Below are 14,155 nucleotides of genomic sequence, written 5' to 3' on the forward strand. Positions count from 1 at the left end.
GGTCTGTAGTCCGGGGTCCTGATATAAGACAATGCACCTATGTATACCTATCTATAATGGAAATTGGAGGACAAAATGTCGATGAATCAATTGTGAGGAATTACTGAACTGATCACCCTACTTACAGAGTCGCCATATGTGCTAAGTATTTTTGAGTGAAATTCGGAGTGATCTGTGCGCTACAGGTTGATAAATTCCGGCGCATCACAGTCGGGAATGGCATCACGTATTTTTTGACGGTGGATCTCATTAGTAATAAATATTTCTTAGCCCATTATAAGGCCTCCAAGCGTTTTCTCTAGGTTTTCATGGCTTCTAGGTATCTCCTTCGCCTTAGGATACTTCAAATCTGCATTGAAAGACGTGATCTGCATTGAAAGACGTGCGCCATATTGCTCCCCAGACTTGTCGATAGTGCCGTGTGTAAACATCCCTGGAGTGCTGGAAATTAGAAACGGTGCATTTGTTGTTGGTTCTTGAGGCGCGCCCCCAAATTATAATCCAGATCTTGAAGACTACTGATTCGCCCTATATCATTATTAGCTGGTCGAGAAGCAAATTGAACCTTTTGGGCGGATAAAATTATGGTCCTGCGATGCCCTGCCCGCTGTATCAGCGTACCCCCCTCCGAACCAAGGTCGCCAGACGGTCTCGCTTTGGAAAGCCTGTCAAGTTCGACCAACTCGTGGAATGAAGAGTTGAGAATCACCTACGATTTTGCCGATTTGCATCATTATGGAAACGATGATACACCATCTATAATACACATACGGCGACCCACACGGCGATCTCTGGAGAAACTTGTTGTTGCTACCACATATCCAGGGCCAAACCACAGTTTAATCGTCGAAAGAAATAGGAAACCATAATAAATGGTAAGTGGTACTTGTAATTTACAGTTATTGACGAAGTACAATTATTGACAACGTAAACCATATTCCGTCAGTTTGTCCTCAATGCTTCGAAGAATCATTTTGACGATTGATTGAACAATTATCTCGCTTTGAAGAAAACGTCCGGTCTTGGTCGCATCCATGATCCAGCAATTTCATTCAATTCAACTTCGCCGGCCACCATGAATCATTTTCAGGCGTGAAAGCTGCTGGGGTCAAATACGTTGGGCACACACATTGTTTATTCCGAACGGATAGCGTAATGGTTATTGAGACCGTTTCTTGAAAGAGTTAAGGACATATTGATTGGGAAACACTTTTAGAAGGCGTTATGCATTCACAGCTCTTTTGGGATGTGACGTGTCACGATTGCCGCTACTAAAAAGAAATGCCTGGAAATGCCCGCCCAAAGCGCTGGCGATGCAAGGAGGAGGAGCCGAAACCCCAGAAATCGAGTCCGCTCTACGCATTTCTTGAATGCGATCCATGTCATCGGAAAGCGTATGAACGAGTTAACTCGAGTTCATAGCGTCTTGACGAATTTGCACGAATTTGAACCACGATAACGATCCGTAAACTTCAAGAGGTTGAATGCCACAGCAAGAGTCAAGATTGAAGAATATGAGAAGGCGAAATCAATGCATCGAATGGTTGAATGCTCCTCCGATCGTGAACGACGTAGAAATGGTCTTTCGCATTGTTCCGCGGATGCTGGCAATGTTTCATTGTCGGTTGTATCAAGGCAGAGGGACGAAGGGAATACGATGGCAACCCCATTGTGCTTGTTCTTGAAAGGGCGGCATGGTAGATTGGACGAAAAGTATGTAACGCGTTGGCTCATTGACGGCCTTGCTTTGGATTAATTCAGTTCCTTTTCCACGCTCTTCTACAGCATCCTTCTTCCCTTCACCACACTTACAGTCTGTCTCTCGTCACTTCAAATGCCTCCAGCGCGCACACACACACAGAAACGGCGCTATCATCCCTATCCTCGACCTATCGAGTCTCAAAGCGAGGTAACAGTTCAATTTCATTCAATCTTCGCTGTCTTGAGCTATGTAATAGATTACTCAGGACTTCGATATAAACCACTACTTCGTCTGGGATGCGTTCTTGGAAATTTTCCGCGTAGTGCATACAAATGTTTTCATGTTTTGTGAAAGGCAATATCTGATCTTTTCTACGGGCCTCTCAGGTTTATCGACGAATTGCCGCTCTTTTTGCTTGAAATGCGGAACCTAGCTCGTATATATCTTTTATTTGTTTTCATCTTTTGCCCTCATCCCCTTATTCATCTTTCTTCCTAGTCCAACATTCAGAAATGTTTGAACCCTAGTACAACTCTTTGCATCTCTGTTATCGTTATCCTGTACAAATCTATTGGAAAGTAGGTAAGGAGTTCATCGACATCTTCCACGCTAAATTCTAGATCCTTCTCCTTTTTTTCGGACTGCTAGGGCGACCAACTTCTGTTACGCCACACACACTTTTTCTGCTTGAACAAATATTTTCCGCAGAGGGAATTGGAAACTCACTTCGGTTCGTGGAGTTTTGTAAATACTAGGCATGTTCTCAGTCGTATCCATACCTCCTGGTCCTTACAATCATCTCCAGCACGCACCCTATGTATCATACTGCTTGATCGAACTACCATCGCACTGTGTCATAACTATAACTTACCAGGTGTGTTATGTCTATTCACTCATGTCGAGAAGGTGGGCTGAGAAAGACCACAGCTATACCACGCTTGATCTTGGTTTCGTCTGAAATAGACCGTAGGACCCCGTTGTATATACATACTTATTGAAAGAAAACATGAACGAAATATCATTGACTAGATGTTTAAGCGTTTGGTGGTTGATATCGTTGCGTCTAGCGTATAGAATTCGAGACGAACAAAAGGGATATTTACGAGTAATTTTTGAAGCCTCTGGCACCTGTTGGGCACTTCGCACTCTGTTTCAAATTGGTCGAATTCATGTACCAATCAGTTTTCGTCGTAGATGGTCCGAACGATACGACCGGACAATGTCAATGAAGGACAAATACTTCACATTAATTTCATCTTATTTCACCATATTCGCCTTCTGCTCTGGCCCCTTGAATTCATTGTTACTATTCTACAGGTCGATGCAGCGGCTCCTCTCGCGGTCTATAGAGGGCTCTGAGAGGGAAATGAACGTGTATACGGTCCTCAAAATGACGAGAAATTTTTTTGGCTTTATTGGTATGAATGTAAGTATACGTTTTGCTTGAGATGTAGTGATTCGCATGGCGTTTATAGATCAAATGATCCTGTAAGTAGGATACAATGCCACAGAGAAAGATCCAGATATTTACATCTTCAGTCACTGAGCGAGTGTCGACTATGAAAAAAGTTGTCAGAGAAATGTCGTCGTCCAGTCTATTGAAACTCGCCGACTCGAACTCCCAGCTTAGGCCAGCCACTCAATGTTTATTGAAAGCATATATCGAAATTTTGAGTTGAGCATACATATGGCAAAGTTTGATCAATCTCGATTCAAATTACGATGGGCGATCATTAATTCTCAGAGTCAAAATAGAGCTCACCCACTTCTTGTCTTGTGCTCTTAATGATGTGGATGAGGTTGGACGATTATTTGGCGATAGAAAATCTTCGTTCTAGTGGCTGCTAATGGTCCCTAGAGCAATAGTCTTGGTAATTGAATTGCCTATGAGGCGATGCGACCAGATCACCCGAAGGCTGGGGAGCGGTAGAAATATTCGGCTACAAGGCGAAAGGTCTTTAATTGTTTGTACTTGGGAAGATTTGAAACACGCTAACTGGTGGGCGTGGTATTCGGAGATTTTGTACCTCATGAACCATCACTATAAGGAGGGGGGAACGATGGATGGCTACGCGACTATAAGTTGACCATATGAAATGGCAGTGATAACAAAATATAGACTGACCGAGATACCCTGGAGATACCCGGTCAACACGCTAATTTCCCTAGTCGTTGTCTGGTCGTTGTTGAGGACGAAATTTCTCATGTTTTCTGAATTTTGAATTACAGGCGGATGATCTTCTGTTTCAAATCATGGAGGTCCCTGTATTGGGGATGATGAGCCGTATATTAGTGGGCAGTCTGTGGGGCGAAATTGAGAATGTCGGATGGCCTTGTAGAGGCTCAAAAAAACTGAAAACTTACGAATGAAAACCAATCCGTGCTTCGCAATCCATCCGAAGTTGCATTACATCCCAGTCGGTAAGGATCACCAAGTTTGAACAGCGCTTTGCGGTGGCCCTAAACCTCTTCGGAGTACCATATGCGTTGAATCTGTAGCGAATTAAGATTTCGGAGCCGCTGTAAAACCTGCAAGAAAAATTTTGAGGGTAGAAATCATAAATTTATGCTCAAAGTAGGTCGAATGCTGAGCCAGGGAATTGAAGCAAAGAAAAAATGAGGTAGCCCTGAGGTAGCCTGGGAGAGTATGAGCGACACCTTGACGCGCAGGGCGGGTTATCGCATTATTGTTCCTCGACCACCATGCTTGCTCATAGTCTCTTAAATCTTTAAAAGAAGTGCTTCGCATTTACTACAAGGGCTTGAGGTGTGTCGTCGCAAACTCGCATGATGAGTGAAGAAATTGATGCATCATGCTACGAAATTCAATGTCATTGTAGAAAATAGGCAACAAACATTCCTTGCCTCTAATTTGACAAGCCAGGGTCTCTGGAGGTGGCGAAGATAAATAGCATATCCTCTAAAATATTTTCAAGCCGCCCCTTCTCCAAGAAGCCCAGAGATAACAGATCATCTACGCCTGGACCTCCAAGGCGCCTTCAACCGAAGTCCCCAGATAATACCGAACGAAGAACCTGCATATTCATCATTATTCGGAATCGCTTGTTATCTGCAGTTAAAAAAATCACCTACCTTCATATCAAGAGCTACATTCACCTGTTGTGAATCGAAGCCCTCCGCACATTTTCTTTCCCTGCTTGCACTCGCGTATCCCCAGCAGCAAATATTCAGCGATGTGCCGCCACCTCTCTTCATAGACACAAATCTCTGTAAATACAGGTATCCAAATATGTGCCTCCACACCATCCATCTCAGGATAACTCCCCGACAAGAGGATCTGCGTCCAATGCTGCTATACTCTTGATACCATATACATTGCTGGATTGAACTAGGAGCCTCCCATGGTATGTTGTTCAACTTCCTTTTACCAAAATGACACATACATTAAGTCTGACAAAAGCAGTTTGTCTTCCACGTTTCCTTGTGATATTGTTGTTACCGCCGATTTCTCAGAAGATTGTTGGTCAAACTAGGGGACATGGTACGCTGGTCAGATTTTTTTTACCCACACAATACAGACATTGACAGAAAATTCATAGGTTGTATGTCATCGGGTTCGTCCTCCCGCATCCAAGAAGCATGTCGACGATGTGAAGAATTGGACTGTGCCGACTGCACAGAATGATGCTACCCTTTGTCGCGTTTATCCGTAGGGTCGGCGTCGGTTCCCCTCGAATCCGCTATCCCAACACGCTAGGTCTCGGTTGGATAACCGCTCCCCTTTATCGCGTCAAGTACAAAATACAAGTTCCCTTCTTTGAACGTTCTTGCCTACTCGGAATGGAATCTGAATGGTCAAAGAGAAGAATAAGTATATATTGATTGATCTTGGAAGAACTCCGTGTGCCAACGTGTGTATTCATATGTTTCGTGCGATTTCCAGACGAGTCAATTTCGTCGGGTGGCGACACGAATGTCACACATTTACGCGCCTATGGCCTATTTAGGGTGTAACGTGGCACAAACGCCGCCTCGAGCTAGAGAGACCACATTCTAAATGAGAGTGTGCATGAAGCAGGGATGCGGTCTGGATACTCAAGCGTCCAATTGCTTTCTTTCCTCCTTTCCTCCTTGTTCTGGTCTTTCGTCGTTCATTCTTGAATGTTTCTGGTGGCCGCACATATGAATATCGAATCTTCGTTGCGTGCTTCTACGCACGAGCATGTTTGTTTCAATGCGAAGGACTTGTCCTGTATCTGGCCAGATCGCAGGACGTAGGCGTGGGCAAATCCTGATGTCGTGTTGCTTGTGTTGCCATCCGTTTGTGAGAGTTGTTAGGCGAATTTGTCCGTGTGGGTGGCAGTCGTTCTTTTCTCTGGGAGTGTATCGTCCGGCGACGGTGGGTTTCTAGGTGCGGGTCAGAATTTTGACGAAAAGGTATGTAAGATTATGCTGACTTCTATCCATTTAGAGTTCTAACAAACACCTTTTCCACGCCTCAGATATAAGATCATTGCCTCTTGAGGACCTGGTTTCTTTCTCCCCTCATCTTCTTCTCAACGCACACTCTTTTTTCCCCGTCTTTTTAAATGCCTGCTTTCCGCTCCGACAGACCAAACAGGCGGTATCACCCGTATCCTCGACCAGTTGAGTTCGATTCGAATGTGATAGCACTATCCATCATCTTTGGCCTTGCACTAATCAAATTCTTCAGGACCCAATACAAGAACGTCATTTTTTCCGGGACTTCTTGCAACGCGTAAGTTTTGACACCTGCCTGTTCTTGTCGAATATTCATCTCTTTTGTTTGTCCATATGCCAGGTCCGTCATTGGATCGCCACTCTCTTTGCTTGATCTTGCAGGAAACACGAAAAAACAACCATCGACAAAGCATCTCTATGATCTTGTAGGCATCTTCTTCCCTTCCGTTTGCCTGCCCTCGCTTACTTCGCCTACTCAAAAGAATCTCGTACAGCCACACAGTCTTTTCGTCTCAGCTAGGCTTCTTCTTGTATAATTCGCCTGGGTAGTGTCCTCGTACCAAACGCTCAATTGCAAACACTGACATGGATCTACAGTCCCTCTGCTTTGCATTAGTAACCGAATCCGTCGACACGCTCCTTTTTGCTTCAATCAAATGTGATTTTTTGGAAGGGAATCTCCAGTCCCTAAAACTTCTGCGTAATGACATTGAGCCTAGGTACGTTTTCCTTTTTGTCTGTTCCTTAGCTGGTCCTCACGATGATCTCTAGGCTCATGTATCATGCCTCCATAAACAACGAAATGTAAACTTTTGTATAATAAACTCGGTTCGTGAACTTAATCCTGTCTTCGAAGGTAGCGACTCACGACAAGCCTCACAGCTATGCTTTGTTGCTATAGGCTACAGCTTGTGCTCAGTTTTAGTCACTGCGTCAAAAACCTAATCTCCCAATTGTATATACTTAGGTAGTAAAAAAAAATAGACCCTTTGGATTGTGTCTTACCTGAACGATCTCGCAACCTTAACAAAAGTGGAAGTTCGTAATCCAATGAAAATCCGCCCAGCGGCTCGGATGGCTATAACGTTGAATGATCTGGCAAGAAAAACTTGTGTAGAGGCGCTTCTATATTCCTCACTCACCCATCTACTCGGTTGCCTCAGTGTCCTGGAATGAGGAGTAGATTCCTAAAGATCGTTCCAGAAATTTTGACTATAGAAACAAGTGCTATATCGTGAGTAGGATCGAAAAGCAACTTTCGCTATTGAACACGCACTTGAATGTCACCCTAGGAGCGACTTCGTTCGACCGTCATGGTGTTGTTCGTCATACTCATACCTCTTTATCTCCTATCTTAGCTTGTACACTCGGAAGAACATGTCTTTGAACAAACACCGGGGTTCTCACCACTGGTTTGATATGTATGTGCACGAAAGACGGACAACAGCAGAAAAACACAGACACGTTCTTTCGAGCCTATAGTTCAGGAAGCCCGTTACTGCTCACCCTTAAGCTAGAGTGTTACAACACAGATTCCAGCATATATAGCCAAGAATCCCCGCTGCGAATTGATACCAAGTGAGGGCTCATAGCGACATGACATGTACATCGTACTGCTCACAGAAGAGTAAGAGGACAGGGTTGATTTGATTAATCGGAGACGATTTGTTTTAAATGTAAACGAAATGCAATTAGTGTATCGGGGGCTCTTCTATACAACATAGAAAGCTAGGAAGTAAAGAGCAATTGTTCAGGTTCTACCGCATCTTCAGTCGTTGAGAGCGAGTAAGCTATGAAAGTGATAGTCAGAAAGGACCTTCACTATTGATGTCACTTGAACTTACTCTTCTTCTTTTCTTCAGTCTGCGCAAAGACGGTATCAGTATATAGAAATAGAACGTAGACGAAAAACTAACTTGTGCTTCTTCATCTTCTTTCTCTTCTTTCTCCTCGTGCTATCCAACCTCACTTCCTGAAGTTCCTTGTCCAAGCGCTCTTGCAACCCCACTCTCCCTGGTTCTAAATTGACATCCAATCCTATATGTTTCAGAGTCTCCTCCCACACAAAAGTGGCGCCAGCATGATTTATGGCTAAAGCCCTCGCGAGGGTCCGTGCAGCCTCAGCATCACTAGCTGCCGCGAATTCTGGTGATGCCTCGGTGGCCGGAAGAGCATGAGCAGAAGGCGGTTTGGACAACGAGAATATGCTCGTTGGTGGCGAGGAGCGCATGATAGACGGAGGATCAGACAGCAGGAGGAGAGGTCTGTGGAGAGAAAAGAACTGATGAAGCTTGAAGTCCTTGTCACCGATGACTGGATGAGTAGAAGGCACAAATTCGGGCACGCTTGAACGCGTCAGCATTTCTCGCCGGCTGGATGAAGATTCCTCCGCGACTTTTAAAGCCTGCCCTGTAACACCATTCTTGCTAGATTCTGTGCTGTCGACGCCAGTGGCCTTCTTCGGAGTGGCTGGCGCTGATAATGGTTTCGCAGAGTTGAAGTATCTGCCACTTCCTGCTTTAGAAGAGAAGTAAGAAGAAGTTCTGCGAGCGGCGGGAGTATGAAAAAATCGAGTCCAGGGGGTCATAAGAAAACTGAGCTGGACTAGCTGAAGCCAGCGATAACGGAGAAAACAGAAAAAGCCCTGTGAAAGTCGAAAGAGGAAGTAGGTATACTGATTATGTAATCTGTTTTGGAACTTATACCCTCTTATACCGCGGCAGGTCAGTCCGACATTTCCTTGACCCTGCCGATTTACGTCGAGATACGTGCTTTCATCCATGGACTCTGTAAATCGCCGCCAGTCGGTAGCCGTCGGTGGCTCTATTCGTGTACCTTACGAATTTGCTTCGATCTACGATCGTTCAGCCCACTTGAATTTCATCTAGGTCCGGAACCCCGTTTAAAAAGCACAGCGTTATCCCCTTATCTTCCTGGGCATTTTTCCTACTCGAAACATCTCTTGCCCGTCAATATTGTATTTTCCTGCTTTTGTTGGTGACACCACTAAAGGTAGTTTGACCTGACGGTCTATCTAGTTTCTTTTCCATCAATCTATATTGACAAATGAAATCCTATAGATCAATGTCTACCGTTTTCCATCGGATTCCTCGCGTCCCCATCGACCTGGAGAAGGTCCACAATTATTCGAGGTTATCCCGTGGACTCTCTGAACACCAGTCATCTGAGGTAAAAGTCCTTGTCGGGGCATTGGACGAGGATCTGAGGGACTACGACAACGACATCACCCAGTTGGAGATTCAGCTTTCATTTCTAAAAAATCAGCGCACAAGGGCCAAGAACTACAGAAAATTTCTAGGCTCTCTCTGTTCGCCTTTCCATCGTCTTCCAAACGAGCTCCTTGGCGAAATATTCCAAGAAGTCTGCAACGACGTTCACGTCGAACCTTGGGGAAAATACGATGTATCTGTTGCACCTTTCGTCCTCAGTGCAGTATGCAATCGGTGGCGCGAATTTGTCGTCGGGAATCCGAAATTATGGACCACCATCCGGTTCCGATGCCCTCTAGAGGATCCTGAGTATCTATCCTCTGCGCAGTACGAGCGGCTCCAAGAGGTGGTTGATCTGTATATCGAACGATCGACAACCTTCCATCTAAAGGTACAACTCTTCTCTAGTCCCGATCATGAAGAAAGTGGCCTCTTCCAATATTTCCTGACCTCTTCCCCGAGATGGAAATGTCTTTCTCTATACGTTACCTCCCTCTCCACGTCTTGCTATCCCACCTTGCGACTTCTCGACCTCCCTGTACTAGAGACGGTATCCATCCATCACTGTTTGAACTCGGACACCCAAGTTGGCGCGGATTTGAGTGTATTCAACAATGCTCCCAAATTGCATACCCTTGATGTTCTTGAAGGCGGCCTTTCCACCACTTCAAATTCAACGGTTTGGGACCAACTGACCACATTCACGTACAAAACCAGTTTTGGTAACCTCACAGAAGTGCTGAGACTATGCCCGAACCTTCAATATCTCACTCTTACTGACCAACGACCTTCTGATCCATTTGCCCCTGAATTACCCATCACCGCTCCAAAACTCACCTCGATTTCAGTTATATTCGGCCGATCTTACCTGAATCGCAGTGACATGCTCCAGACCGCATTCTTATCCTCGCTCACTGCTCCCGCCCTCACTACGCTTAGCTTGGCTTTAGAGCAGGTCCAACGCGATCCGCGTCCCCTAAATGCGTTGACACGGACGTCTGAAAGCATTTTTCGCGGCATTGATAATTTCATCATTCAATCACATTGCAAGTCCCAATTGACGAAATTGGTGCTCGATGGCATGCCCCTGGAAGACAAAGACCTCGTTTCCCTGCTGAAGACACTTCCTTTCCTCGAAGAACTCACCGTCATTGATCCTTGCAATGAGATGAATCGTGTTCTTCCCATCTCCAAAGCGTTCGTGCAGAGCCTGCACAGCTGTAGCAAAACTTCCCATTTGCAGACATCTGATATAACACTCGTTCCCAACCTTCATACACTAACTCTGAAAGTGGTAGCGCCTGGATTCGACCACGATGCTTTTGTCGAGACGATACTTTCTAGATGGTGTCCTGCCAATGCCAAGCCTCCCAAGGACTTTTCGCCCCTCCGGCGCGTAAATTTATCGCTCTCGGAACCCATCAATGAAGAGGACTACAAACTTCTTTTCACTTTGAGGCGAAGTGGCTTGCTTTTCAGTGTACAACTTGAAACATTGTTGCCATCCAAGGATGTCTGAAATATTTCTCGATATCTTGTTTGAAGTGCTACATTTTCTCGCAAGTCAAGTCACAAGCAACAACCGTTATAGAATATGTGTCTATACTTTATTTTTACACTTATATCTTACTCTTCGACTGAACAATGCATACATACAGATACAAAATACATGCAGAGCGACAAAAACACAGTGATGAAGAGATATTATGGCCATAATGTGTACAGATAAGATATCATTGAAAGTGTGGAAACAAATGCAAATGGGTCATAACTCATAAAATCAATATTGTCAACGCAATCTCAAGGGGGTCAAGATTTCACTGGTGCCAATGCCGTTGAGACGCACCAGCACTTCTTCCATGTTTGGACGGATGAATGATTGTCCGTCCCAACAACTTTCCAGAATACTCCGTAGAGCTTCTTCGTCGTCGTCTGCTGGGGCACGCGAACTTGTACTCGGACTAGAGTTGAGCGTACTGCCATCGTTTTTCGGGGTAGTATCAAACATGCGTTTGAGCGCAATGGAGAGGTCAGAGCCTCTCGCGGGAGAAACGCCTCGGAGAATGTCGACGGTTACAGAGTAGTCATTCTTCCGATGAGGATAAGGAAGATCGCCTGTCACGATCTGCGCGGAAATCCCATTAGATCGAACGAGGGAAGTGCTCAGAAACAATCTTACCTCTAAACAGACCGAAGCGAAGGCATACACGTCGCTGGCCGTGGTCACTCTTGGCCTCCCCCTTTCGATTCCAGGTTCAGCCTTTCCAACATCTCTTGCATCACGCTCGTCTTCATGATTCTCATCTTCGACCAGCGCTAGTACAAGCTCAGGTGCCATCCAACGCGTACTCCCAGCAAAGAACGAGGTGGAGGTCGAACGCCCGCTCTCAATTCTCGAGGACCGAGATAGATTGGAGAGATCTTCCATGACTTTGGATAGCCCAAAATCTGTGATAACTGCTTGTTCATGAATGTCGATGAGGATGTTTCCCTATTGGAGGCGTGTGGAAATATGAGCCATCACGAATGAAGAAATTCGGTAGACACCCACCCCCTTCAAGTCGCCGTGCACGACGGGAGGGCTGAAATGGTGCAGATATGCGACTCCGGATGCTACCTGAAGCACCTGCGTGAACGGTAGCGGAAATTAATCTACAATGAGTAGAAGAAGGATGCGTATAATACCAGCTTCAACCTATCTACTGTAGGCTTTTTCTTGAGATAACTGGATATCGTTCCGTTGTCACACCAAGCTGATACCATTCCGATGCTCGTTGATGTTTGCATGATCCCGTATAGTGTAGCAAGATTACGATGACAAAGCTGGTGCCAGGTAAGCAGCTCAGCCTGAAGGCGCTGCAAGGGTGTCAGATCGATTCGTGGAGACGTTTTTTTTTTTTGAAATCACCTTGAGCAGCTTTTCTCGTACATTCTGTACCATTACCTGGCGCAGATATTTGATTGCAACCTAAGAAAAAACATATACGATGGTGAACAGTGCGCAGGATTCAAACGAAGGTAGACGAACCACCCGATGTTTGCTCTCAACTGTATCATGCCACCTCCCCATCCACACGTCACTGAACGCACCGAAAGCAACAGGGTGCTGACCTATTACATCCACCTGAGTTATCAGTTGATCATCAGCAAGACGATAATGGTGAACAACAGCACGGTACCAACTTCGTCAGTCAGATCACTCAGGACTATATTCTGCCTGAGGGTCCACATCTTCTTTACGCTCTCCATACCAAACTTATGTCTGCACCTCTGCTTCAAACGACTGTAATCAATGAAATTGTCAAACATCCACCGGCAACGAAATTCGTCGTATGAGGATATCGAACGCACGATAGACGAAAGGGAGGAGAAGAACAGTTTGGGTCCGGAGAGTTCAGGCATATCTTTATCAGCAAGTCTCTGAAAGTCTTCCATGGCGGAGAGTGCATCGAGTTGTGTAGCGAGGTGCTCTGCAATAGTGGTTGGAGTTGTTGCGGTGTCTGAGTCTGTGCTGTCGACGGTGGTCCAGGTGAACTGGTCCAGTTCTAGTATGGGCGTCTTTAAATCGTGGTGAGGGATGAAAATTTCGCTACTCCGCTGGACATGAGGGATGCTACATAAAACCATTGCATTCCGCAGATAGATGTCCAGCCCGAGCTCGGACCCGACTTCGATGAAAGATGGGCCTTTTGCTCGGACATCATCGCGACACCCGTCCTCGTCGCGCAGAACATACAATGCCAATTTGGGAAGGATTGGGAAGAAGCAATCGAACGACTCGGATTCTTTGATACCGCCACCAAAGCTTTCGTCTAAGATCCCGAAGCAGCATTCGGGTAGTATGAATTCGCAATCTGCCTCGACGGAGATACCGAGACAGACTTCCGCTTCACGAGAATACTGCCAACAGTGTTTGTTTAACACATCAAGGCAAGTATCTTTTCGGACAGAATGTCGGTCGGACGATTTGAATGCATATGACGGAATGAGACTGGAAGGAGAAAATGGGCTATCTGGATGATCACCATCAGAAAAAGTGGAACTGCACAGTGGTTTCATATCCCATATGGCACCCTCGAAGAACCTGCAAAAAGCCTCCAATACGGTCTGGAACCGGACTTGATGGATCAGAGGACTGTAAACAGATAGTACAGTCTTTCCTTTCGCGCCTGGTATGGCGCTAGTTGAGACCTGAAAATCCATTGGTTCCATGAGTTCTTGCACGATTTTGCGATAATGGGGGCCATTTCTGAAACGAAGGAAGACGAAAAACTTGATGATGGTAGACAAGTCGGAGGGACTGATAGGAATGCGAGTAGTTATGGTCGAGTTGGTAGGAAGGTAAAGCGCGTCTATGAGCCGTTGTAGCGCGTCTTCTGCTTGTGCTTGGAGGGTTATGAATCCGCGTTCTGCCTTGTCGTAAACGGCGCGTGAATTGGGTGAGGACGCGCAGCTAATGTCCTGGAATACGGTACGACTGCGGCCAAGTGCGGGAGTACAGGTTGTTTCGCTGAGATTGGCAGAGTCTACGTCGTATATGTGCACTCGTGGGCCGTGAGGATGGCCGTGGCTACGACCACTGGGAATGATAAGGATGAAGCAATTAGGGATAGAGAGCAGAAAAAACATACAATGCAGACAGCCAAAACCTCCAGATGAATGGGGGAGTATAATAAGGAACGTCGACAGGCATCCCGAGACCGGTACATGTAAGTGAAGAGGCGAGCAACGACTGAGCTGATTAAAGAACACCAAAGCCGTTTAATTAAACTTTACCCGT

General features: G+C 45.7%; 5 protein-coding genes across 5 annotated transcripts; 2 read left to right on the plus strand and 3 right to left on the minus strand.

Moving 5' to 3' along the window:
* Nucleotides 1–5,781: 5,781 nt before the first annotated feature.
* On the minus strand, nt 5,782–6,210 carry C8R40DRAFT_367470 (uncharacterized protein). Its single transcript, XM_046234855.1, has 3 exons — nt 6,121–6,210; nt 5,882–6,070; nt 5,782–5,830 (listed from the first exon to the last, which is right to left on the minus strand). Exons 1-2 carry the CDS (start codon nt 6,128–6,130, stop codon nt 5,895–5,897), a joined length of 186 nt encoding a protein of 61 aa, XP_046084627.1. The 5' UTR covers nt 6,131–6,210; the 3' UTR covers nt 5,782–5,830; nt 5,882–5,894.
* Nucleotides 6,211–6,252: 42 nt separating this feature from the next.
* On the plus strand, nt 6,253–6,953 carry C8R40DRAFT_1172324 (uncharacterized protein; the record flags this gene model as incomplete). The annotated part of the gene is made up of 4 exons (XM_046231837.1): nt 6,253–6,422; nt 6,486–6,675; nt 6,743–6,864; nt 6,917–6,953. 4 exons carry the CDS (start codon nt 6,253–6,255, stop codon nt 6,951–6,953), a joined length of 519 nt encoding a protein of 172 aa, XP_046084628.1.
* Nucleotides 6,954–8,024: 1,071 nt separating this feature from the next.
* Nucleotides 8,025–8,732, minus strand: C8R40DRAFT_1049682 (uncharacterized protein; the record flags this gene model as incomplete). The annotated part of the gene is made up of 1 exon (XM_046224579.1): nt 8,025–8,732. The coding sequence occupies one exon, from the start codon at nt 8,730–8,732 to the stop codon at nt 8,025–8,027; it is 708 nt and encodes a 235-aa protein (XP_046084629.1).
* A 217-nt stretch (nt 8,733–8,949) lies between these two features.
* Nucleotides 8,950–11,029, plus strand: C8R40DRAFT_367309 (uncharacterized protein). The gene is made up of 2 exons (XM_046234854.1): nt 8,950–9,157; nt 9,226–11,029. The coding sequence occupies exon 2, from the start codon at nt 9,230–9,232 to the stop codon at nt 10,892–10,894; it is 1,665 nt and encodes a 554-aa protein (XP_046084630.1). The 5' UTR covers nt 8,950–9,157; nt 9,226–9,229; the 3' UTR covers nt 10,895–11,029.
* Nucleotides 11,030–11,164: 135 nt separating this feature from the next.
* Nucleotides 11,165–14,068, minus strand: C8R40DRAFT_1172327 (kinase-like domain-containing protein; the record flags this gene model as incomplete). The annotated part of the gene is made up of 8 exons (XM_046231838.1): nt 11,165–11,500; nt 11,555–11,866; nt 11,927–12,001; nt 12,079–12,231; nt 12,284–12,343; nt 12,404–12,499; nt 12,559–13,954; nt 14,007–14,068. The coding sequence occupies 8 exons, from the start codon at nt 14,066–14,068 to the stop codon at nt 11,165–11,167; spliced, it is 2,490 nt and encodes an 829-aa protein (XP_046084631.1).
* Between the last annotated feature and the right edge of the window lie 87 nt (nt 14,069–14,155).

The sequence above is a fragment of the Lentinula edodes genome (assembly GCF_021015755.1).
Source record: "Lentinula edodes strain Le(Bin) 0899 ss11 chromosome Unknown C8R40scaffold_25, whole genome shotgun sequence".
Taxonomy (NCBI): Eukaryota; Fungi; Basidiomycota; class Agaricomycetes; order Agaricales; family Omphalotaceae; genus Lentinula; species Lentinula edodes.